Source organism: Aethalodelphis obliquidens, unplaced genomic scaffold (genome assembly GCF_003676395.1).
Source record: "Aethalodelphis obliquidens isolate GAN/ISIS:26980383/991018 unplaced genomic scaffold, ASM367639v1 scaffold24, whole genome shotgun sequence".
NCBI classification, from domain to species: Eukaryota; Metazoa; Chordata; class Mammalia; order Artiodactyla; family Delphinidae; genus Aethalodelphis; species Aethalodelphis obliquidens.
The window spans coordinates 17076265-17102042 of record NW_020837968.1 but is presented as its reverse complement, the minus strand read 5'-3'; the positions used below and the strand labels follow the sequence as shown (position 1 = coordinate 17102042).

Here is a 25778-nt window from a genome sequence, read left to right as displayed (position 1 = left end):
TTTCCTGTTTCTTAAGTAGGATTGTATTGCTATAAACTTCCCTCTTAGAACTGCTTTTGCTGCATCCCATAGATTTTGAGTCGTCGTGTCTCCATTGTCATTTGTTTCTTGGTATTTTTTGATTTCCTCTTTGATTTCTTCCGTGATCACTTCGTTATTAAGTAGTGTATTGTTTAGCCTCCATGTGTTTGTATTTTTTACAGATCTTTTCCTGTAATTGATATCTAGTCTCATAGCGTTGTGGTCGGAAAAGATACTTGATACAATTTCAGTTTTCTTAAATTTACCAAGGCTTGATTTGTGACCCAAGATATGATCTATCCTGGAGAATGTTCCATGAGCACTTGAGAAAAATGGGTATTCTGTTGTTTTTGGATGGAATGTCCTATAAATATCAATTAAGTCCATCTTGTTTAATGTATCATTTAAAGCTTGTGTTTCCTTATTTATTTTCATTTTGGATGATCTGTCCATTGGTGAAAGTGGGGTGTTAAAGTCCCCTACTATGAAAGTGTTTGTGTCGATTTCCCCTTTTATGGCTGTTAGTATTTGCCTTATGTATTGAGGTGCTCCTATGTTGGGTGCATAAATATTTACAATTGTTATATCATCTTCTTGGATCGATCCCTTGATCATTATGTAGTGTCCTTCTTTGTCTCTTCTAATAGCCTATATTTTAAAGTCTATTTTGTCTGATACGAGAATTGCTACTCCAGCTTTCTTTTGGTTTCCTTTTGCATGAAATACCTTTTTCCATCCCCTTTCAGTCTGTATGTGTCTCTAGGTCTGAAGTGGGTCTCTTCTAGACAGCAAATATATGCATCTTGTTTTTGTATCCATTCAGCCAATCTGTGTCTTTTGGTGGGAGCATTCAGTCCATTTACATTTAAGGTAATTATCGATATGTATGTTCCTATTCCCATTTTCTTAATTGTTTTGGGTTCGTTATTGTAGGTCTTTTCCTTCTCTTCTGTTTCTTGCCTAGAGAAGTTCCTTTAGCAGTTGTTGTAGAGCTGGTTTGGTGGTGCTGAACTCTCTCAGCTTTTGCTTCTCTGTAAAGGTTTTAATTTCTCCATCAAATCTGAATGAGATCCTTGCTGGGTAGAGTTATCTTGGTTGCAGGTTTTTCTCCTTCATCACTTTCAATATGTCCTGCCACTCCCTTCTGGCTTGCGGAGTTTCTGCTGAAAGATCAGCTGTTAACCTTATGGGGATTCCCTTGTGTGTTATTTGTTGTTTTTCCCTTGCTGCTTTTAATATGTTTTCTTTGTATTTAATTTTTGACAGTTTGATTAATATGTGTCTTGGCGTATTTCTCCTTGGATTTATCCTGTATGGGACTCTCTATGCTTCCTGGACTTGATTAACTATTTCCTTTCCCATATTAGGGAAGTTTTCAACTATAATCTCTTCAAATATTTTCTCAGTCCCTTTCTTTTTCTCTTCTTCTTCTGGAACCCCTGTAATTCGAATGTTGGTGCGTTTAATGTTGTCCCAGAGGTCTCTGAGACTGTCCTCAGTTCTTTTCATTCTTTTTTCTTTATTCTGCTCTGTAGTAGTTATTTCCACTATTTTATCTTCCAGGTCACTTATCCGTTCTTCTGCCTTCTGCTATTGATCCCATCTAGAGTATTTTTCATTTCATTTATTGTGTTGTTCATCATTGTTTCATCTTTAGTTCTTCTAGGTCCTTGTTAACTGTTTCTTGCATTTTCTCTATTCTATTTCCAAGATTTTTTATCATCTTTACTATCATTATTCTGAATTCTTTTTCAGGTAGACTGCCTATTTCCTCTTCATTTGTTAGGTGTGGTGGGTTTTTATCTTGCTCCTTCATCTGCTGTGTGTTTTTCTGTCTTTTCATTTTGCTTATCTTACTGTGTTTGGGGTCTCCTTTTTGCAGGCTGAAGGTTCGTAGTTACTGTTGTTTTTGGTGTCTGTCCCCAGTGGCTAAGGTTGGTTCAGTGAGTTGTGTAGCCTTCCTGGTGGAGGGTACTAGTGCCTGTGTTCTGGTGGATGAGGCTGGATCTTGTCTTTCTGGTGGGCAGGTCCACGTCTGGTGGTGTGTTTTGGGGTGTCTGTAGACTTATTATGATTTTGGGCAGCCTCTCTGCTAATGGGTGGGGTTGTGTTCCTGTCTTGCTAGTTGTTTGGCATAGGATGTCCAGCACTGTAGCTTGCTGGTTGTTGAGTGAAGCTGGGTGCTGGCATTGAGATGGAGATCTCTGGGATATTTTCACCGTTTGATATTATGTGGAGCTGGGAGGCCTCTTGTGGACCAGTGTCTTGAAGTTGGCTCTCCCACCTCAGAGGCACAGCACTAACTCCTGGCTGCAGCACCAAGAGCCTTTCATCCACACGGCTCAGAAGAAAAGGGAGAAAAAGTAGAAAGAAAGAATTAGTAGAAGTAGAAAGAAAGAAAGGAGGGAGGGAGGGAGCAAGAAAGGAAGGAGGGAAGGAAGGAAAAAAAGAAAGAAGACAAAGTAAAATAAAATAAAGATAAAATATAATGAAGTTATTAAAATAAAGAAATAATTATTAAGAGGAAAAAAAACAAAACAAAAAAACGGATGGATAGAACCCGGAACAAATGGTGGAAGCAAAGCTATACAGACAAAATCTCACACAGAAGCATACACATACACACTCAGAAAAAGAGGAAAAGAGGAAAAAGTCATAAATCTTGCTCTCAAAGTCCACCTCCTTAATTTGGGATGATTCGTTGTCTATTCAGGTATTCCACAGATGCAGGGTACATCAAGTTGATTGTGGAGCTTTAATCCGCTGCTTCTGTGGCTGCTGGGAGAGATTTCCCTTTCTTTTCTTTGTTCTCACAGCTCCCAGGGGCTCAGCTTTGGATTTGGACCCGCCTGTGCGTGTAGGTCGCCGGAGAGCGTCTGTTCTTTGCTCAGACAGGACAGGGTTAAAGGAGCCGCTGATTCGGAGGCTCTGGCTCACTCAGGCCGGGGCGAGGGAGGGGCACGGAGTGCAGGGCGAGCCTGCAGCGGCAGAGGCCAGCGTGACGTTGCACCAGCCTGAGGCGTGCCGTGCGTTCTCCCGGGAGGTTGTCCCTGGATCCCGGGACCCTGACAGTGGCGGGCTGCTCAGGCTCCCAGAAGGGGTTGTGGATAGTGACCTGTGTTCGCACACAGGCTTCTTGGTGGGGGCAGCAGTGGCCTTAGCGTCTCATGCCCGTCTCTGGGGTCCGTGCTGTTAGCCGCGGCTCGCGCTCGTCTCTGGAGCTCCTTTAAGCAGCGCTCTTAATCCCCTCTCCTCGCGCACCAGGAAACAAAGAGGTAAGAAAAAGTTTCTTGTCTCTTCGGCAGGTCCAGACTTTTCCCCGGACTCCCTCCCGGCTAGCCGTGGCACACTAACGCCCTGCAGGCTGTGTTCACACCGCCAACCCCAGTCCTCTCCCTGCGCTCCGACTGAAGCCCGAGCCTCAGCTCCCAGCCCCGCCCACCCCGGCCTCTCGGCTGGTGAGTGCCGGTCGGCACCAATCCTCTGTGCAGGAATCTCCCCGCTTTGCCCTCCGCACCCCTGCTGCTGTGCTCTCCTCCGCGGCTCCGAAGCTTCCCCCTCAGCCACCCGCAGTCTCTGCCCACGAAGGGGCTTCCTAGTGTGTGGACACTTTTCCTCCTTCACAGCTCCCTCCAGCTTGTGCAGGACCTGTCCCTATCCTTTTGTCTCTGTCTATTCTTTTTTCTTTTGCCCTACCCAGGTACGTGGGGGGTTTCTTGCCTTTGGGGAGGTCTGAGGTCTTCTGCCAGCGTTCATTAGGTGTTCTGTAGGAGTTGTTCCACGTGTAGATGTATTTCTGGTGTATCTGTGGGGAGGAAGGTGATCTCCGCGTCTTACTCTTCTGCCATCTTCCCGGAAGTCTCATGAAAGCACTTTGAAGAGGACGGAACACTACACAGATGCAGTGTTGTTGTATTATCTTACCTGGTCCAGAAGAGCGAGACAATTCTGGAACTCAGTGGCACAGAGGGCCTGGACCAACCTGTGGCCAGCAGAGGGCAGCACGTGGCCGGCAGGGGCTGGAGAGGGCCGGCCCATCCCCTTGGCCCTGAATTGCAGCGAGAACTGGGGAACACGGGCCCCACCCTCAGCAAGCAGCAAAAATGGCTTTCGCCATCGGGCGAACAAGAGAAAGACCCCCGAAAATGCCTGCCAGGCGTTACCTCCTCGGCGCCAGTGACCGAGTACGCGTGCCCTTTCACCAGCTTCTGGAAGGTGATGGCCTCCGAGTCTGCAGCACTGGTGATCTGGAAATGTGGGAGAATCAGTCCCAGGCCGGCCGCCTCCCTCCCTCCCTCCCTCCCTCCCTCCCTCTGTCGCTCAGGGCTCAGCAGGGCCTTGGCCCGGGTGGAGGGCTCTCGCTCCCGCCTGGAGGCCCACCTACTACTTCTTTGAGGCGCTGCCCGGCTATTCACAACCAGAGAAGAGGCCGAGGGCAGCCCTCTGGGAGAGCAGCGCTTGCACTCGTGTGTGCCCGGCGCGGTCACAAATTCCCGCAGGAAAGGGCACACCGTGGAGGGGACTCAGGACACACACCTGGACGGCATCGGCGGCCCAGGTGCGCTGAGTCCCCTGAAACTGCGAGGGCTGCCCCACCCACTGCAGGGTTTACACTAGGACAGCCGTTCGTTTCTGCCTGACTTCAGAATTGGCTTCTGTTCTACTAGAACTTCCCCAGTCATTCCTTCCCCATCTGTTCTGATGGAGGTTGTTATTTTTGTCTGGGTCAATGAGAAGGGCTGTGTCGGAGTAGAAAGGGTCTCTGCCATGCAAACATGGTTTGCAGAGAAAGTCTGAGAATCCCTGCCTAGAGTCAGACAGAGACTTGGGCCCCCAGAGCCACACTTCTTACCCCTGTCCCCACAGGGACCAGAGCTAGGACAGGGCTCCAGTGCCGGGCACAGGCAAAGCCTGGAGGCTCCTTGGGGACAGGGGTTGTGCCCACCTCCCTTCCTCTGGTGACGTTCACCAGCAAGGGTGGCACGTGGGAATGGTTCCTTCCTGTGCCTTCTGAAGTCTTGCCACGGGCCCCTTAACCCTGCAGCAGTGGAGGGAAGGCTGCTGGGCTCCCTGCGGTCATAGGCCCCGCAGGTGGGGCAGAAGGTGTCTAGAATGGTCCTGCCTTGGGCCCAGCAGAGGGCAGGGGACTCTCAGGGAAGCTGTGGTCCGGGGTGGTGAGTCCGAGGAGGCTGAGGGTTGTAAGCAGGTGGGAGAAGGAAAGGCTGGGGTCACCATCGCCCCAGCGGCTGTACCCCAGCCAGCCGGGTGGTTGCCTAGCCGCCCCTGGGCTCTGGGTGAGGTGCACTATGGTGGACAAAGGATGCGCCAACCGTGTGGGGAATGAGGGCAGTGGGTCTCTTTGGTCACTGTTGGCGGAGGCTCCCTTCAGCTAGAGCAGATGGGGGTGCGGCCAGGGAGGGAGGCCTGGACTTACATCGATAGAGCAGCCAAGCAGAGAGCCTTTCTGCAGAGCTTTCTGGATGATCCTGAACAGGTTGGGAGGGGCCTTCCTTAACTCATACCACTCGGCGATGCCTCCGGTGAAGTCCTCGAAGCCCTCAGTGGTGGCACCCCCGGAGAGTGCTTCGTAACACCCATTGATCCTGCAGGGAGGGGACAGATGCCGCTGCCACCTGGTGCGGACACTTCTCTTCTCAGAGTGCCCCTCCCCCCACGCCTCTTTTGTTGGATGCTGCAGGGACCCCCTGCTCGGTCTTGCCTTGGTTTGTCTCCACCTCCGGGTGCCCACGAGGGCCAGTGACTGTCGCCAAAGCTACCACTGCCTGGTACTTGGTGAAGGTTTTGGAAAAATCTCACAGAACCTTAAGAGTTAGGAAGGACCTCGGTGTTTATCTGGCCCAACCTCCTGTATTGATTCTTTCTACATCCTGGCAGGAAAGGGGAGGTCTGCTAAATTGGCTGTTTGGCATTTATAGCTTAAAAGAAAACAGTTCAGTAATGAAAGCAGCTTCCGTGTGCTGTGTTAGGAGGGGCTGGTCTCTCCCCATGGCGATGTTGGCGCCCTGTGGCTTCCCTAACTCTACTGTTAAAGCATAAGACTTAGTAGCATCTCAGGCCCCAGATTCTCACAGCTGGGTGTGTGACTCCTGGCCCTCCTCCCTGGCAGGGGCTGGAAGGAACAGAAATCCTCCTGATGCCTGAGAGCCGGTCATTTTCCCAGAGGGAGCCCAGACAGCAGGGCCAGGACCCGGCCACTCTGGAGGGGGGCCGACGTGGGCGTCCCGCTGAGAACGGGCAGTGCTGAGCGCTGGACAGGCTCGACTCCGGGCAGCCTGGGGGGGGCGGGGGCCCGGCTGGGGAAACCAGTTTTACTCAGCGTATTATGTACTGTGGGCAAGTCTGCATCATTTTCATACCTCTGCAGTGGATAGTTTTGCCCACGGGCAGCAACTCTTTGCTGTATTTAGCTGACAAAAATGTAACATGACCTGCCAAGGAAGCAGAGGCCCTTCTCAAGGCCAGCACGATCAGTACCATGACTTGTTCCTGTGCATTTGGTTAAAAACGGCAAGAGCTGGGTGCGTTATCTCCTAGAATTGAGAGCCCAATCTTGTCCAAAGTAGTCCTTCTGTACCAGAGGACTTCTCTTCGGGACAGCCCTCGCCTAAGTCCCGTGTTGCTTCCCAGAATGCAGGGCAGCTGGGGGCAGGCTGCGGGGGGACGGGCACGGCAGGCACTTACTTGGCGTAGGCCTTCTCCAGCAGCGCGCTCCAGAACTCACTGCCCTCTACCGAGTGCACGAAGAGCAGCTCCCCGTCCTTGGTGGGCAGCCTGTCGTCCACCACCACCTCCACCCATTCGCCGTACTGCCAGAACTGCAGGAGGGGGAGGTGGCGGCAGTGTGCGGGGGGTCGTGAGCCTCAGCTGCAGCTGGCTCCTCCCTGCCCGGCCCCTGGGCGCCGGTTCCCCAAGCCCATCGCATCCCCGAGGAGACGCTCCCCTCTAGCCCTCCTCCTGCAGGTACAGCCTCGCTGAGAAACGAGCGCAGAGGCACCTGCCCTTCCCTCCCAGGCCACACCTGCCCCTCCAGCCTTACGCTTTTCAAAATGCTATTTCTCCTTTACCGGCATAAAAGGAGAACAGCGAGCGGTACCTTAACATTTTGTCTCAGACCCCAAATGGTCAACTTTCTTAAAGAAATGTGGGAATTACTTCCTGAGTGCCCTGCCCTACCGCCCTCCTCCGCATTGCTGTCCTTACAGGGTCCCAGGGCGACGACAGGCCAGGCAGCTTCCTGCTGTCTCTCAGTGTCCTTGCCTGGCCCCCAGCACCTGCTCCTAGCCCTCAGGACCTGCTCAGGAGAAGCTCGAGCCAACTCTTAAGTTACCTGGAAGTGGAAGATCCCCGCGTAGTTCTCCTGGAAGCTCTGGTCCAAGGGGACGACTCGGGCCAGGACTTCTTCATTCAAGGTGAGGGAGGCAATGGCTGCCAGTAGCCAGCAGTCACCTGTGAACACGGTGTAAGGAGCTCTCATCAGACAGGTTCAGTGCCGGGAGGATGCTAAACCTCTTGTGCCCACCTCTGGCACTTGAGGCCTAAGGTGAGCCCGGCACAGATGTTCCCCCCCGGTCCTCACACGAGGGCTATGGAGGAGGGCTGGGGTGATGCTTTGAGGGAATGCTGAGGGAGAAATGTTTTTGCTGTGATAGTTGAGATGGGAGAATTCATTCCCTGAAGAACCCAGAACCCGGTGATGGCTGGACTGTGTCCTCACAGCCGGCTCTGGGCCTGGTCCACTGAAGGTGCATGGCAGCGATCATGTGTGGAGTGAGGACTCCAACTCAGCAGCAGAGGCTTCTGACAACACAGGGTTTAAAAGTGGGCGAGTTTGAGGGAGAGGAAGAAGACACCGGCAGGCAGCCCCATGGACGCAAATGCAAGAGCCAGAATCTGAGGAGGCACCCTGGGCTATCTCCCTGAGGACGGGCGAGGAACACCTCTGGGCGGGTGTGTGGGTACCACACGTGGGAGTCAAAGATGGGGACAGTCAGATGGTCAGCTGTCTGGCAGCCTGGCCTCCCCTTAGCCTCGGTGCCCTCCTCTGCGACACGTTGAGTAACTGGGAGGTGTGACGAGAGCATGTGTGTAAAGCACACACCCATTTCAGGGGGTCAGAAGCAAGCTGGTGGCGGGGAGGGGTCATGTTTGCCACGAGATAAAAGGCCCGACTGATGGGGGCGTTCTGGGACGAGGATGAGGAAGTTTACTCCATTCTTTTTTTTTCTTTTTTTTTGGTACGTGGCCTCTCACTGCTGTGGCCTCTCCTGTTGCGGAGCACAGGCTCCAGACACGCAGGCTCAGCGGCCATGGCTCACGGGCCCAGCCGCTCCGCGGCACGTGGGATCTTCCCGGACCGGGGCACGAACCCGTGTCCCCTGCATCGGCAGGCGGACTCTCAACCACTGCGCCAGCAGGGAAGCCCAGTTTACTCCATTCTTAAGGAATGTGCACTTTCCTACAATTTCCCATGACAAGAATAGGAAATAGCCTCAGATGAGTTTGATTTCCATGGCTGGGTAATTGGCAGGTCTATTAAAAGTGTTACTGAAGGACTTCCCTGGTGGCGCAGTGGTTAAGAATCCGCCTGCCAATGCAGGGGACACAGGTTTGAGCCGCGATCTGGGAAGATCCCACATGCCGCGGAGCAACTAAATCCATGCGCCACAACTACCAAGCCTGTGCTCTGAAGCCTGCGAGCCACAACTACTGAGCCTGTGAGCCACAACTACTGGAGCCCATGCTCCGCAACAAGAGAAGCCACTGCAATGAGAAGCCCACGCACCGCAACGAAGAGTAGCCCCCTCTCGCCGCAACTAGAGAAAGCCCGTGCGCAGCAACGAAGACCCAACGCAGACAAAAATAAATAAATAAAAATAAGTTAAAAAATATTTTTTTAAATGTCAACTCTTTTTAAAGAGTGTTACTGAAATTCACCGCAATCTTTGAATTCTGTGGACTAGTTGGTGTCCTGAGAGTTGCTGAACCGACTGACCTGCTAACACTTAGCAATGACGGGGGAACAGCTCTGAGGCCTCTAGGTGCTCAAGCCGGCCCTGTGGGAAGTGGAAGCACACCTCTCCCTAACCAGCCAGTCAGTAGCCAAAGGAAGTTAAATCCCTTTGCTCCTTAGGTTGGGCGGCCGCTGTGGGTTCACCGCAGTTTTCCACTCAGCGGCCATCTCTTCCCTCCTGGCGCCACCAGTGACCCTCCGGGAAGCAAGTCTCCCTGCCTGAGAGGTTTGGGTAGCGCTGGCCCTGCCCCCAGTTCCAGAGGTGGATCTTCAGCAAGCTGGGCTGCATGTTCTCTGGTTTCAGTGGTTCACTTGGGGAAGGTTCTGCCATCCAGCCAGAGCCAGGGAGGTGCGAGGAGACCACTCCTGGGGCTTCAGAGAGAGTGGACAGGTGCCCTCTTCTACTGCATTGGCTCTACAATGAGGGGCGGCCTACTGCTGAAGCCGTCTTGCAGCCAACTCAGAGGGAGAGGGCCTGAGAGCTGGAGAGAGAGAAACCATGTCCTGGTGTCATTACTTGAGTCCCTGTATCAAGCTGTACCTGAAGCCACACCTGCCTTGAACTTCTCAGTTCCAAGAACTGGTCAAGTCCCTATTTCCTGACCCATTAGCCAGGGCTACCAGTTCCTGCCTCCTGACTGCTAGGGGAGCTTGGGCAATAGCCATGACTGATGAGGCCTTCCTATGTGCCAGCCACTGTCCTAGGAGCTGCAGGTTCATCATTTCATTTATTTCTCACAACAGCTCTATGAGGATGGTGCTATGACCATCTCCATGTTAAAAGCTGAGAATGACAAGGCTTAGGAGGTTAAGTGCACTGCCAACAGTAAAACACTGCAAGGAAGAGTTTAAAAGGTGTGGTGTTTGTCAGATCTCAGAGACAACCTTCTGGGTCAACTAGATCTTTATATAAACCAAACTAGAGACACACTCTTTGACACAGTGAGAATAGGAGCTTGCAGAGAAACTTGGCAGTGAGGGTTTTAAGCACTGGCCCTGCGGAAGCAGCCCCCGGTTGGTGAGGATGGAAATCTATGTAGAGGAGCTCTTCCCGGCTTGATTCCGTACGCTGCCTTGTAGGAACCACACTGTCATTGAAACAGACGACATTCAGGCCTTTTCTGAGCACCCACCCCCCTCTCACTTAGACCTTATCATGCTGTCTGCCCTGGAGGATGACTACACCAAGTGACAGCTGCTCTTCGAGTCATGAGATCCTCCTTTTCAATCTATTCCCCTTCCTCCAACTTCAGATCTTCTCCTGACTTTAGTCCTTCTTTGAGAACCTGGAGATGACTGTGATTCTATTTTCCTTGAGGTTATTTGAGATTTTCTAGGAATCTTGGAAAATGACTTGGGTCTGTCAATACATGGAGGCAGACAGGCGTGTGGATAAAGTGGGCCCAAGTGTAGGAACTTCAGCGACATTTGTCCTGAAACCAGTTATTCCCATGGTTCCTGTAGCTCTTCTGTCAAATCCTCGGAAGAGCTGCCCACTCTGTCTGACTCTGGGAGGGCCATTCTAACGCCCTCCTGGTTCTCTTTCCCTTGGTGCCAAGAGTCGATGCCTTTACCTTGTGCATGTGTGTAGGCAACACACGAGTGTGTGTCTGCAGGACCTGTCGGTTGCTTTTTAGCGTTGGAGGTCACGGCTGACTGTGCTATTTGTGGGACAGTGACTGAATTCAGGTAGTGATGCCTTTTCCTTTTTTTTTTTCTTTTTGTGGGTCATACATCTAGGTCAGTGCTGACCGTACATGTGTCTCAGATTACCGCTCACCACCAGACCTGGACGTTCTTGCGACATCCCAGAAATCAGTGGCCACGGCTCCCTGTTTCACGGGAGAGTTTCACGGCTCCCTGTTTTTTTCCTTCGTGTCCCAGAAGTATTTTTCCTGGTCATCCTGAGAGGAGCAAGGCCTCATCTCCCCCTGCCCTTCAGAGAGGATTGCTTTCTTCATCCCTTCCTATTCCAATCTAACATGTTTCCTCTGAAAGGATTCATAATCCTAGAATGTCTCCTAGACCACAAAACTGTACCTTTTAGAGATTAAGTTACAAAAAAAAAAAGGGAATTCCCTGGTGGTCCAGTGGTTAGGACTCTGCGCTTTCACTGCTGGGGCCCAGGTTCAATCCCTGGTCAGAGAATTAAGATCCCTCGAGCTGTACAGTGTGGCCAAACAAAAAAAAAGAGAGAGAGATTAAGTTACTTTCTTGAGGTCACAGGTCCTGGAAAGGGGGACCTGTGCAGGGACAGGAATCTAGGCTCTTAACTTCTGGTCTGTGCTCCTTCCGCCAGAAGGAATGAAAGAAGTAACAAGTAGTTAACATTGTGTATAATACTCTGCAATTACAAAGAACATGGTCCACATCTTATTTGATCCTTACAGAAATCTTATGATTATCCTAATTATTATCACCTTTTTTGGACGAAGCTCAGGAGTCTGTGTTCTACACAGTTAGCAGGTCTTAACATGTAAATCCTCTGAATACAAATCCTGGGTTTTGTTTAAAAACCATACCTTGCTGAAGATTTCCTATGGTTAAGAGTATCTGATTCTTCTAACTAGGGAAAGACCCCACTTCTAACTAGGAAAATCCAACTGCAATTCAAATTTAAAACTAAGGGGTAACAAGTTGGCAGCTTCCTGAAATCCTATATTGTATCTTAATACCCCAATATCCTTGGCTCAGAAATATTAAAACGTATCACCCGGGCTTCCCTGGTGGCGCAGTGGTTGGGAGTCCGCCTGCCAATACAGGGGACGTGGCTTCGTGCCCCAGTCCGGGAGGATCCCATGTGCCGCGAAGCGGCTGGGCCCGTGAGCCATGGCCGCTGGGCCTGTGCGTCCGGAGCCTGTGCTCCGCAGCGGGAGGGGCCGCGGCAGTGAGAGGCCTGCATACGGCAAAAAAAGAAAAAACAAAACAAAAACAAAACAAAAAACAAACAAACAAAAAAACGTATCACCCATTCAATGCAGTGCAATTCCTTACAGCAACAGGAGGATGGCCTGTCACTGCACAGCCAAGACCCTGGCACTAAGATCACAGCACAAGCAAGAAGAAACAAGAGTTAGATGCATTTTACAGTCAAAGGTTCAAAGTTTTTTTATCAGGTCTCCAAATTCTGGAGTTGAGGGAGACTTAGAGCCACTTAGAAGAACATCTTGATGTCTAATAAGGTGGAAGCTTTGAAATCCTATTGTATTATTCTGATTTCTTAACTTTCTCCCTCACCCCACGCAGCAAAATATTTTTAACTAAGTTGGGAAGCTCCCTTATGTAGAGCCCATTTTTAAAGTTTATTTAATATCTGCTCATATAAGCTTTCTCAGTTACAAGATCTGAAGACAACGGTTATCGCAGTTTACACTCACGGAGATGTGACTTACTGTGTGCCAGGCCCTGTGCTGAAATGCTTTACATGCCTTGCAAACAACAACAACAAAATATTGCCTCTCATTGCAGGAAACAACAATGTTGCTGCCATCAAGCCATCAGCCATGGCAGCCACCCAAACAGTGCACCCTGAGGGGATTCAGGATGGAGAAAAACTGGTCCTAGATAGTTAAGATGCATATGATATCTAGGGAATAATTTCAATGAGTCCAGACTCCTGGATCCTCCCATACATAGAAAAACACTGAAGTCATTAACTTGAGATGTCTGTTTTGTGATTAGCAGTAATCTTTTGATGTCCACTACGTGATTTTTTTTAGTAAAAACTCCTATATACCTTGCTCCTCCCTTACCTCTTTGGAACAGTCCCTCAGAGCTACCAGGGAGGCTGTCTCCCAGGCTATAGTCCCCAGATAGGTCCCCGAATAAAACGTAACTCGCAACTTTTAGGTGGTGCGTTTTTTTCAGTCGAAAGTTATCATGAAGTTATCTCATTTCCTCGCCACAAAACAATTTGGGGTAGATGCGTACTATTACCACCCTCTGTAAGGAGATTGGGTGGCTCACCCCAAGATCCCAGCTAATGAGTGGCTGTCCGACGTGCCTGAGCAAAGCACATGCTTTTAATGTATAATCTGAACAGTCTCCTTTACAAGTAGGTGTCAGTTTCTAATTCACCCAGTTCACAAAACATGGTCTTAGGGGCTTTCGTCCTTGAGAGGTGACTCCATTATGTTTCAGTGTTTGGGCTGCACAGTGTTCTCTCTCTAGCTTCCTGCTCGCTCCGCCTGGATGGCCACGTCTGCCTGAGGGTTTTCTCCCCACGTGGAAACCTGTTCTACACCCTCATTAGCTGTAGCCTCACACAGTGCCACTCCTCCGGGCTGAGAATGATTTATGAAAACCCATCTCTTCCCGGTAATCCCATGGTGATCTGCTTCTGTAGAGGTGACCTGGTTGGAGAAGTCACTGGAGTCTCCTCCTGGCACAGCCTGTTTGGGTCAGTCACATCCTGGTCTGGATAAAAACCAGGCCAGATGGTACGGGCCGGGCAAGGCAACCCATTGACCTCCGAGGCTCCAGACCACTTGTGGCGCAAACTGGTTTGAGAGGGTGCCTGCCAGTGACCAAGGCCTCTCCTGGAATGTTGCCACGTGGTTGGGGCTTGAAAAAGAAAGATCCGGTGTGTAGTTTTCTACGGGTGTTTAAATTATATATCTATAAGAGACCCTGGACTTTAGCAAGTATTTCTTCCTCGTGCTCACTTGTTTTGTCTGTTTGGCTCTGCTCTCCAGTCACACAAGAAGATATTTTGGCAGGGGTGAGGGTGGCCGCCCAGACTGCTCAGGGGATGTGTCACTGAACAGTGCACCACGAAACTCCTGCCTTCCCTTCCTGGTGGGTTTTCCAGTTGTTACATGATTTTAGCCTTCCTGCCCAGGTACAAAGTCCTTTTAGAAGGAGCAGAAGGAGGTGATAACCTTCTGATCTTTCTTTTTTTTTTGCGGTACACAGGCCTCTCACTGTTGCAACCCCTCCCGTTGCGGAGCACAGGCTCCGGACGCGCAGGCTCAGCGGCCACGGGCCCAGCCGCTCCGCGGCATGTGGGATCTTCCCGGACCGGGGCACAAACCCGTCCCCTGCATCGGAAGGCGGACTCTCAACCACTGCGCCACCAGGGAAGCCCCTTCTGATCTTTATTTACTCCATTTATCTCAGAGCAGAAACAACTGTCTTGGGGGCCTGAATGCCGGACTGTGTGAGCTGGAGGTGAGGATGGGTACCTTCCGGTTGCCTCCCCACATCCAGCCTACACCCTTTTCCATCCTGCCCTCTGCCCCAGAGCTGACCTCGGTGGATGAAACTGGGCTCCCGGGACCTCTGGCTGCTGGGAGGGTTTGGCCAGCAGGGAGCCCTAAAGACCAGAGGGAGGGAGGAAAGTGAGGTTAGTGTATTTCTTCCCTGGCTCCTTCTTTGTGAGCTCGGCTCGAGCTACGTCCCTTGGCTGTAGGCACTGTTCCTTCAAGGTGGCATCTGTACACGACCCAGTTCTAGAATCCTGACAACTGCCTCCGACTCACATCAGGGCTCTCTTCTGGGAGGGATGGTCATGCTTCCTCATTTGATTACAGAGGCTTCCAGCCACGCCGTTTATATCCAACAGTGTTCAAGACTTCTCTGGCTACTGTGGTCTGTCCTCCACCGGCTGTTCACCCTTATAGCTAACTCCATCCTGGAGTGAGTTAGTCATCCATCCAGGACACCATCCTGCCTGGAGAGGCGTAGACAGTCATTTACTCCATTCAAAAGGCGGCCCGCATTCTTGGCTAGAAAGATTCATCATAAAATTGGCGCTTCCTCTTAAGTCAGTCTGTAAGTTGAATGCAATCCCAATAAAAATAGCAAGAGGATTTTTTAAAAATTGGAACTTAGCTGATCCTAAAATTTACAAGGAAAAAGTAAACATAAAGGCTAGCCAGAAAAAAATCTAAAGGGAGCGGAGTCTACCTCTATTAGCTATTAAAACACATATAGAGCTAACATATTTAAAATAGGACAGAACTTGTGCAAGAGTATACAGAGAGACATAAATGGCACAAAATAGAAAGTCCAGAAATAGTTCCAAACATAGGAATTTAGTAAAGATAAATTATTCACAACTGGAACTCGAACAACTGAGTAGCCATCTAGAAAAAAATCAAGTTATAGCTCATCTTGTCATGGGGATAAATTGTAAATGGAATAATATTTACATAAACATAACATTATATATCTTAACAATGTACTTTATATTATTTATATGTTATATATAAATCTAGCCATTTGTATTATTTACATATTTATTGCTTATGTATTTATATTTTAATATGTTCACATTATAAATATAATATATTTATAAATCTATATATCCTAGAAGAGACAATGGGAGAATTCTATTATAATCTTAGAGTGGTGATAGGCTATCAAATTGTAACCTAGAAGCCATAAAAATTTTAAATGATAAACTTTACATTAAAGTAAAGAAAATTTGCATGGTAAAAAAAAATCACAATAAGCAAGGTCAAACTAAAAATTAATAGGGAAAAATATCTGTTATTCAGCTCCCAGACCACAAGTGATATATAAATCTTCCTAGTATTTAAAAGGAAAAAAATGAAAGTTCAATAGAAATATGGGGGCTTCCCTGGTGGCGCAGTGGTTGAGAGTCCGCCTGCCGATGCAGGGGACACGGGTTCGTGCCCCGGTCCGGGAGGATCCCACATGCCGCGGAGCGGCTGGGTCCGTGAGCCATGGCCGCTGAGCCTGCGCGTCCGGAGCCTGTGCTCCGCAGCGGAAGAGCCCACAGCAGTGAGAGGCCCGCGTACCGCCAAAAAAAAAGAGAAAGAAAAGAAAAATGGGCAAAGATATAAACACAGTTAATGGAAAAAGGAAAAATTAATGTCTCTTACACATAGTAAAAGGCATTTATCCTCACTCATCATAAAAGAAACATAAAGTAAAACTATACTAAGATACCATTTTTCACCTTTCGGATTGCAAAGGTCAAAGCATGATCATTTGGAGAGGCTGTGGGGGAATGTACATGCTCAATCCCGACAAAGGCAATTTGAGGATATCGTCAATATGCTCCAGCAATTCCACATGTAGTAATCTTCCTACAGACATACTCATGTGTGAAAATAATGCATGTGTAAGGTTATTTATTGCAGCATTGGTTGCAACAGAAAAGACTAAAGGTAAATGTTCATCCACAGAGAACAGGTGAAACAAACTATGCTCCCTCTACGACAATATTCTGTGCAGCCCTGAAAAGAAACGAAGATGGCTTCTGTTGATACGGAATAATCTCCAAGATGTGTCAAGTGAAACAAAGCAAAAGGTACAGAACAGCAACAACAAAAAAGGGGAAACAGAAAAAAGAAAAACTGGGCGAACATAGTATTGGCTCCCCTTCTGTAATTCATATCTTCACAAACTGAAGTTATTTTTGGATGATTTATTATATAGAACGTGTGTCCTATGTGCTTAAATCGTAGTTTTATTACCAGAAACTCTAGTTTATTGCCTTCAATAGATAATTGGTTATGTCAGTATTTGCAGCAAAAAAAAAAAAAGTAGCTTAATATCAGGTCTTCTAAATGAAAATGATTATTTTTTGGTAAAGTCTTCCATAATAATTGGTCTCTAGTCAGTAAGAACAAACCACCAATCAAGTCACTTATTCCTGTGTCCCCTAAAGTGTGTTGTGTAGAAACTAGTTCCTTGGGGTTAACAGATGCTCCTTGAGAAATGGGTTCTGTGGTCAAGTAAGTTTGGGAAATGCAAAGCTAACTAGGTCAAGTGTGGAGACATCTCAGAGCCTTTCAATAATTACACACTGTGACCTTCCCAGGGGTAAGGGGAGTGGGGTATAATATGAATGTTACCCAAATTTATTTGACCCTGGAACCCTTGCTGTTGACATCTCACATAGGCAGGGACCATGGAGCTCACTGGAGATGCTGGCTTACCTTGTGAGGGCACAGGAGCCGCTGGCTCACCCTGGGAGGTGCTCCAGGAGCTGGGCTGCTCAGAACCAGATCTTCCCTGGGGGCCCAGTGAGCGGCTGTCAGGCATCAACACTAGCTGCAGGGCTCACCTCTAGTGGCTGAGGTCCTTCTGACAGCACCCGTGTGCTTTTTCCTCTCTCCAGGTTTTGACATCCTCTTCTTTCTGGATTGTCTATACTTTATTTATTAATTTAAATTAATTTAATTTATTTTTGGCTAAAGGCTTTGGGTCTTCGTTGCTGCGCGTGGGCTTTCTCTAGTTGCGGTGAGCGGGGGCTACTCTTCGTTGCAGTGCGCGGGCTTCTCATTGCGGTGGCTTCTCTTGTTGCGGAGCATGGGCTCTAGGCGCGCGGGCTTCAGTAGTTGTGGCTCGCGGGCTCTAGAGCACAGGCTCAGTAGTTGTGGCATGCAGGCTCAGTAGTTGTGGCTCGCGGGCTCTAGAGCGCAGGCTCAGTAGTTGTAGCATGCAGGCTTCAGTAGTTGTGGCTCGCGGGCTCTAGAGTACAGGCTCAGTATTTGTGGCGCATGGGCTCTAGAGCTCAGGCTCAGTAGTTGTGGCACGCAGGCTTCAGTAGTTGTGGCTCACGGGCTCTAGAGTACAGGCTCAGTATTTGTGGCGCATGGGCTCTAGAGCTCAGGCTCAGTAGTTGTGGCACACAGGCTTAGCTGCTCCGCAGCATGTGGGATCTTCCCGGACCAGGGCTTGAACCCATGTCCCCTGCATTGGCAGGCGGATTCTTAAACCACTGTGCCACCAGGGAAGTCCTGTCTATAGAACTGATTATTTTTCTTTGTAATACATGGTTTCATTGTATGCCTTTTCTTGGGGGGGCGTTTAGGCCAAAACAATTTCTGAGGAATGAGGCGAGGCGTATCTAAACACTTAACATCTTCTGACTCACCACCTGTCATCTGCCTTTCTCATTCTGGGAGCCTGATACCTGCCTCGGTCTGTCCAGAGCCCTGCACACAAGCAGGGACAAGTGTCAGAGCTGGGTCACTAGAGGTCCTTGACCACCCTGGCTCCCTGCGACATTTCCTTTCAGCAGGTGGCTGCTGGCCCCGCCCATCACTGAGGCAGCACACAGGGCCCTGCCCAGGGGTTCCTGAACCACCCTGAAGGCCTGCCAGCAGGCTCGACAGGCTGACTGCTCCCACATCTGGGCTCCCCCGACAGCTAAGCTTCTGCCCCTCCTTTCTGTCCTGGGAGACGCTCGGCCAGTACAGGCCTGTGAGGCTGGGGACCTTCTGCCCTGCTGCCTATCCTAGAAGCCCACCTGGGTGCCCCTCCCTACAGGAGCCCGCAGCCCCCTTCCTCTGCACATCTGCATCACGTGCAGACGAAACTCCCCGGACAGAACAGTCCTCACCCTGCACTGAGGTGGGACCTCAAACGCAAGTACCGAGGGAAAGGGACCCGTGCATTTACATGCCCTAACATGAAAATGACCGAGAGCAGCTTAGTGGGGAAAAGGGAGAGGTAGGGTTCTGGGAGTCTGGAGCCGGGGTAGGGGTGGAGCAAATAAAAAGCACGAGAGAAAGGAAACCAGCCGAGGCCGGGGCGGGGGCGGTCCAGGACCTCATGCCAGACCTGCCCCTTGAACTTGGACTTGGGTGGGCGCAGAGGTTCCCTGCCCTCCCCAGGGGGGACCTCTGGATCCCTATAAAAGGCGTATCCTGCTGGAGGCTGTGTTCCTGCCCATTCCCTTAAAGAACTGCCCTTCTCATCTTGCTTCGCACCCATTCTCTCACCTTTCCATGCACCTTGCTGCCTCCTGGCACCAGGAGGCCCCTGCACCAACTCCACGCTCTCTGGGTTCCTCAGAGGCTGGCTCTCGGCCGCCCTGTCAGTCCCCTTTGGCCGAGTTTGTCCTTCCAGCCCAGGCCCTAGGGATCACCCTTCCTGCACAACCCCCTCTACGAGTCCAGTCCACGTTGTCCTGGGGCTCTCGCTGCCAGCACTGAGCTAGAGGGAGGTCCACAAGCCCGCTGCAGGGTGCCTGCCCACCGGGAGCGCTGGCCCGCTGGATGAGAACCTGGGTGCCGTCAGCCTGGGTGCCGACGGGTCCCAAGGAAGGCTGCGGCTGGGCTGATGTGCTGACCCACCACGGAGGTGAGAGGGGGAGGTGCGCCTTGGCTGGCCTTCCCGGATCCCAGGCACAGGGCAGGGGCTGCACAGGCACCCACAGCCCCGCGGGGCCTCCAGGTGACCCCCCAACCAGAAAGGAAAGATCCCCTGGATAGAGCTAGGAGGACTGACCCGGATTTGAATCCTGACCCCGCCGCTTAAGATTGTGTAATCTTGGACACATTTCTTAATTTCTCTGAGCCCATGTTCTCTCAGCTGTGGAAGGGGGATAATACACACATATCCTCAAAGGGTTGTTAGGATCAGATGAAAAAGGGAAACTGGGGGTCCTGGATGGGCTTCAGAGATCTGGAACCCGAAAACACTGTGTGCACATTTTGTATGTATGCAAACATATGCATTTTGTAGGGAGGAGTCAGGTTTCCTTCCCCCCTCACACCCCCAAAATTAAGAAACAACAGAGCCAGAACATGGAGTTCAAATTCCGGCTCTGACTCAGGGCAAACTACTCTTTCTGTGCTCATTTCCTCATACATACAATGGGTTTCATGATAGGAAATGGCCTCACAGAGTTGAGAATTAAATGGGAGGAAAAAAGTCAAGCATTTAGAACACTGTCTCTGAGGGTCTGCTCTTTTTATCTTCTAAGTTTATAAGGGAGAAAACTGAGGCCCAGAAGAGGTGAAGTCTCGACTGAGGATGAGTTACGCCCTGTTTCGGAAAGGGAGACAGCTCAGGATGGGGGTGCGCGTAGGTGGGAAGGAGGAGGGAGTGAGACCGGGGAGGACTGTGACCTGCTGAGTGCTTTGGGGGCCTGTCTCATCATCTTGAGCCCCTGCCGAATCTTCAGAAGCAAGCAGGGGGTGGGGGGACGGTAAATAAAGGTAAAGGATGCGCACTGACGAGGATGTAGACGCGAACGCATTTACTCAAAACCCAAGAAGGGCCCCTGCAGTGATGGAGCCCCTCACCTTCACCCCTGCCCGTGCCTCACCCGGGACTGTGGCCTTTGCCCCCTACGCCCACCCCCACCCCAGCGCAGGACCAGGGGCCCCGATACCCGCCCCCTGGGCTGAGGATGGCTTCGCGGACTCTGCTCTGTCCCCTCACAGAAGACAAGGCAAGAGGCTCCTTTAACAAGCAAACTGCCTCCCCCGTCTCTGCAGTCTGATACTCACTTTCTCTCCCCGCAGGCCTTTCCTGTGGGTTTTCACACAAAAGTTTACTGTATTTTGTGCCTACGGCAGAAGAGCGTTCATGCATTAATTCTGAATTTATTCACTTGTTCAATGCCTATGTAGTGTCGTTCTCTCTGGCCCACCCTTGGGCACCTGCTGAGATCACTTAAGCCACTTTTCTCAAGGGACCTCAGGGAACCCCCTCGTAGTTCAGACCTCCCCCTCCCCTTCTAATCTGCTTGGGAAAAGGAGGCTTGAGCAGGATCTTGGTTTGTTCGTTAAGCACAGCTGCCTCACCCTCCTGGACTCGGGCACCCAGGCTACCTGGATAAAAGTTTAACTGTCCCCAGCTGGGCTGCCCTTGTCCGGCTCCTCTGCAGCCTCGCTGTGACCGTGACCATGTACACACAGGCTTCCCTCCACTGCACACACTCGGCACGCCCAGATCCCCACCCTCTGAGCACACAGCACCCACGGACAGACCTCATGAATAGCTCCTTTAAGCTCCGGAGCCCTCCTCTAAAAAGATAAATTCATGCAGAGTCACGTCGATACATTTCCAGAGCTGTGCTCCCCGGGCCTCTGTGTCCAGTCCCGAGGGTCAGCGCTGAGCACAGGCCGAGGACGCCTGGGGCCCATTGTACTGGGGAGGGGTGGAATGGGGCTGGAATGGTGATGAGGATTACACTGGTGGCTGCTGGAAGTTTTCCCAAGAGGGGAGCGTGATATTCGTTGTGTGTGTTCTGCTCCTTTCCCTCCCACCATCACTGTCTTTCCTCCACCCACCGGGAAGCGGAGCAGAGGACCCGGGAGATGCTGGCTGCCGGCCCATCTGTCCCGCTGCAGCTCCATCACTCTAGGGCATGGTGCCTGCTGACAGTCCCAGGAGGAGGCAAGCTCTGTGAGGGCAGGGACGCTGCCAACGCGGAGCACGTGCTCCATGAAGCAACACAGGCCGAGGAAGCTCTTCATCTCGGAGGAGAAAGAGTGGACAGAACATGAAGCCCAGGGCCAGCCTCGTAGGGCTCTGCACCCCCAGCCCGGCCTCAGCACCCCTCGCTGCTGCTTCCCGTGGCTCCTGGGGCACACCAGCCGCCCCGAGAGCCTCTGAGCACCTGACTGGCCTACGTGCTTCCTCTGCCTCCCACCTGGTCTCAGACGTCCCTCCTGAGCCGGGTCTAGTGAAGGATGCTTCTCACGCTTGGGCTCACCAGCTGGCATGGGGAACAATGTGGAAACACCATCAGAGAAGACGGGGGTGAGCCCCAGGACTCAAGTCCAAACGGGTCACACAGACTGTAGGGCCATGGGGTTCGAAGAGGGCAGCTTGGACTGGTCCTGAGAGCGAGGTGGAGGTGGGGTGGGAAGCGCTTGCAGGGAGAGAGAAGGTCAAGTGCAGGCACCCGAAGGTATGGGGGGTGGCGTGGCACCGTCCAGGAGGGTGGGGAGCAGGGCAGAGGGGGTGCGAGGACCCTGGGGGTCTAGGGAGGGCAGAGTCTGGAGATGGGTTACACTTCTGCAGAGTCTGAACTGACCCCGAGGGAATTTAAACGAAGGGTCCCTTTCACCCTTTCTTCTTGTGCACAGACCTTCCAGGCACAAGAAGATACCACTTGCACTTTCCAGAATGGGCTTCTTCCTGCTGGGGAAGCACACACTTTGCTCTGCTTCCTCTGTCCCACACCTTCCCTCCGCCTCTCTCCTTAGTCGTCCTTGGGGACTGTCCCATCCCTTGCCGTTCCCCTCCTGTGTCCTCACACTGCATCCCAGCTGACCCCTACTATAGCATGATCAGAATTTATATTTAATTTGTCCGTTTAACAGTTTCCCCCACTGGCCGTCACTTCCCTGATGACAGGGCCTCTGGCAGTAACGTCAGAATGGACCGGTGACAGGCAGGTACCCAGAGCAGGAATCCAGGTGAGAACTAGGGCCCACCTGGAGTAATGGGGGCTTGGTAGGTAGAGAGGCTGGGAGAGGCGTGACGAGGGATTAAGGACCCAGAACAGGGAGGACCAGATGGATGTGGGAGAAGGAGCTGGAGACAAGACGAGTCTGGTGCAGAGAAAGGGCCGTGGTGTTTTTTGTCTTCTGCCTAAAGTCGCAGCCCACTGCCCTTTCGGTCACAGGCACCCAATGGCCGAGTGGAAGCAGAAAGGGCCTCGGGGCCCGCAGGGTGTCTCAGGAAAGCTCAGCACCACCAGCCCAGCCCGCTGAGTGCCCCTCCGCCCTGCGTACTGGGAAGTCCCAGAGAACAGAGGACTCACCTGCCCCAACCACGATGGGCTAGTGTCCGAGCAGCCTTGGGTCACCACTGGTGACCATTATTCAAAGGGGAGGAACTGTGGCATCTTCCCAAAACGGCAGCCACGATATTTCCGGTTTCACCTGTTCTTCTAGGACCTTGCCCTTCCCCACCAGGGGGTGGAATCTGCATCCCTCCCCTTGAACCTGGTGGGGCCTCTGTCTGTCTCAGTGAATAGATATGGCAGAAGTGATGCTCTGTGACTTCTGAGGCTCTCTCTCTGTAACTTCTGTGTAAGAAGTGGAGCTCCCTTAAAGCCTCCATGGAAGAGACCACACAGGATGCAGGAAGACCCCAGAGATTCAGCTGACGAGCCTCCAGCCCAGGCACCAAACACATGAGTGGGGGGCCTTCGGGTGACCTGAGCCCGTCCCCATCTGACTGCAACCCCACGAGGGACCCTGAGAGAGTCCCCCCTGCTAAGCCCAGCTATCTATCCTTCAGAACCACAGGAGAGAATGAGAAAATGATTGCTGTTGTTTCAAGCCTTTGATGGTGGGGCAGATTGCCACGCAGTAGATACAGGTGCAAGGAGACCAGGACCTTCCTGAAATCTGTGCCTGGCCAGGGGCAGTAAGAGGCCCCTGCCAGCTGACAGAGTCTGCCCCTGGGGGGGGGGGACGTGCCTGCCCAGACACCCAATCACTCTGCGGTCCCCGGGGCACCCCAGGACCTGAGATGCACCACACATGCCTGCTCCGGGAAGCTGATGAGACGGACGGCCTGCCAAGGGGAGCGTCCCGAGACGTAGAGGGGGCCGATCTCCTCCTTTGCTGCAGCAGCTCCTCTCCATGGGGTCAAACATCCCAGCCATGCCGCCCTGACTGCAGCTCCATGTTTCCTCCTTCCCCAGGACGACGCTTACTGCCAACTGTGGCTGGCTTAGGGGAGGTGATTCTGGACGTGTGTGGGGCTGGTCTTCACCAGCTGCCAGAACAGGCATCACACCCTGGGTGCCCAATGACTGCCCTCCGCCTGCCCCGTGGTACTTACTGTGTCCATAGCCTCCTTCTCTCCCCGGATCTACCACGGGTTGCCCCCCAGGACCGTTTTTGCTCCCCTTACCCCCAAGGGATTTTTGGCTCTGTGTGGAGACATCTTGGGTTGTCATGCTTGGGGAGGGCTGCCAGTGCATCTAATGGGCAGAGGCTGGGAACGCTGCCACGCGTGCCGCAGCCCTTGGGACACCCCCATGACGGAGAATGAGCCGGCCGCGACCACCAGCAGGGCCGAGGTCGGGGAAACCCTTCTCCCTCTCAAGTCCTGCTTGTCCTGTGTTTCATCCCTGCAGGGCTCTGTGCCTTTGCTTTTTTCCATGGTGACAGCCAGATAAATGATAAAGGGACCAAGATACTGAGGCTACTTCTGGCGAAACTTGACCCTTCCCGAGACACTGGTATTTAGCAGTCTCCAGCAGACCCTGCTGACAGAATAACTGTCTCCTGGCCTAGGCAGCCTGGGGCGTCTCAGCTTTGGAAGGAAGTCCTTGGGAGCCAACAGGCGCTCCCCCAACCCCGGGGCTGCTGGTGCTCCCCAGAGGAAGTGCACACCCTGCCAGTGCCCGGCCCTGCACGACGGCGGCCGACGCGTCCCACGGGGCCATCCCTTCCGTGACTGCTTCGCTGTCTGGAGCAGCCCAGAGAAGGGCACCCCCAAAGCGGAATGACCCCCTACACACAATCACGTCTCATTATATCGGCACTGTCGGGGGGAGGTGGAGGTGCTCCGTCCTGCTCACATCCCAACCCTGGTAAACACGGGGCTTCAGCCTCCTTCCGTGAGCTGCAAGTGCGACTGTGGCCAGAACAAATGATCCGAACCACATGTGTGCCCTCTCCCTCCCTTCCCCCTGCCGCTCCTGAGGAGCGGGGCCCTGAAAGGGAGAAGGAGAAGGGAGGATGCAGGCGGACGAGGACGCCGAGGCCTCAGGGTCACACTGTCGCACACCGAACTTGCATGGACGAACCAGACTCTCGGAAGGGAGGCCCTGCCCCGTGCCGCCCTCGGCTGCCCTGGACCGGGAGGACACAGCCTCCCGGTCGTAGGTGTCGACTCTGCCCCCCAGCTCCCCGCGACCGTGGACGCTGCGGTCACTACCAGATGGCAGAGTTACCAGCCAGCTCACCGTAGCCCTGTGTCTTCCTGCCATCCACATCCACAACCTCGCCTTCCTCCCCAACCCCTCTGTGCCCAGAGGCCCCAGCAGGCAAGGAGGTGGAGCCAACCCCATCTGCGATTCCTACTCCTCAGAATTCCTTCCTCACCTCCCGGAGGAACCAGAGGGTGAGGATCTACTTTCCTGGTTTCCTGGGGGCCTTCACAGTGTTGAACGAAAGGTAAAGTCTCAATGCAGCTGGGGCAGCAAAACACAGGGGAGAGATCACGTCGGGGATTGCGGTAAGAGTGAACGTTAGAGGTTTTCTCACTCTGGTCCTGATCCCCAGAGAGAGAGAAACCATCAGTCATACAGCCTTAAGGTTCTCCGCCTCATGGGAAAAGGAAAGGACAGACATGTCACCTTGTTCCCATTTCACAGGTGGGTAAGTAGAGGCTTGAGACTGAAAATAGCAGGCGCGCTACAGGCAAAGCGAGTGCTGGGAGAGGAGAGAGCCCAAGTGTGGTGGCAGTGAGGAGCCTCCTGGCCTTTTGGGAAACATCAGGGAGCAATGGCCATTGCACGAGCCCTGAAAGCTGGAGCAGGAGACTTCACCGAGTCTCTTGAACTTTTCTCCAAACATCAGCGCCTTGGTCACCTCCTAATGCCAAGTGCTAGAGACGGACCCCATCGGTTGTTCAAGACACAGCAGGGCATGCTCCATCTCCCCTCCCCAGCCTCATTTCCGTACTCCCTTCAAGCCACACTCTCCCCAAAGGTAACTTGCAATTTGCAGTGATTAAACCCTTCTAAGTGTCAGCCTCTGGCACTCTGAGCTTTCCATGCATTATTTAATTTCATCCTCACAGCCCTCTGAGGTAGATACTACTATCATCCCCATGTTATGGATGAGGAAACCGAGGCTTAACGAGGACCGTGATTTACCCCATGTGATAGAGCCAGGAAGCGGCAGAACCACGAGGCCAGCCTCTAACTGACGGACACCCAAGTCCTCACTCTGGACCTTGCCATTTACAGATGCTTACTGATGTACGTGGCTTGCTTGTCTCTGTGTGGAGACCATCCCACTCCGGAAAGTCAAGGATGGGA

The 25778-nt window shown here is 52.1% G+C and overlaps 1 protein-coding gene across 2 annotated transcripts in view; it reads right to left on the bottom strand.

Annotated features, from left to right (window-relative positions):
- CAPN2 (calpain 2) overlaps window positions 1-25778 on the bottom strand; it is a 62730-nt gene that overhangs the window by 25409 nt on the left and 11543 nt on the right. The window contains exons 3-6 of one of the 2 annotated variants that reach the window (XM_027122278.1): window positions 7370-7488; window positions 6724-6857; window positions 5456-5624; window positions 4185-4268 (exon numbers count right to left, since the gene is read on the bottom strand). In XM_027122278.1, the coding sequence (XP_026978079.1) occupies window positions 4185-4268; window positions 5456-5624; window positions 6724-6857; window positions 7370-7488 (506 nt within the window). The remainder of the gene's footprint in view (window positions 1-4184; window positions 4269-5455; window positions 5625-6723; window positions 6858-7369; window positions 7489-25778) is intronic. The other variant, XM_027122279.1, reaches the window with a different exon arrangement.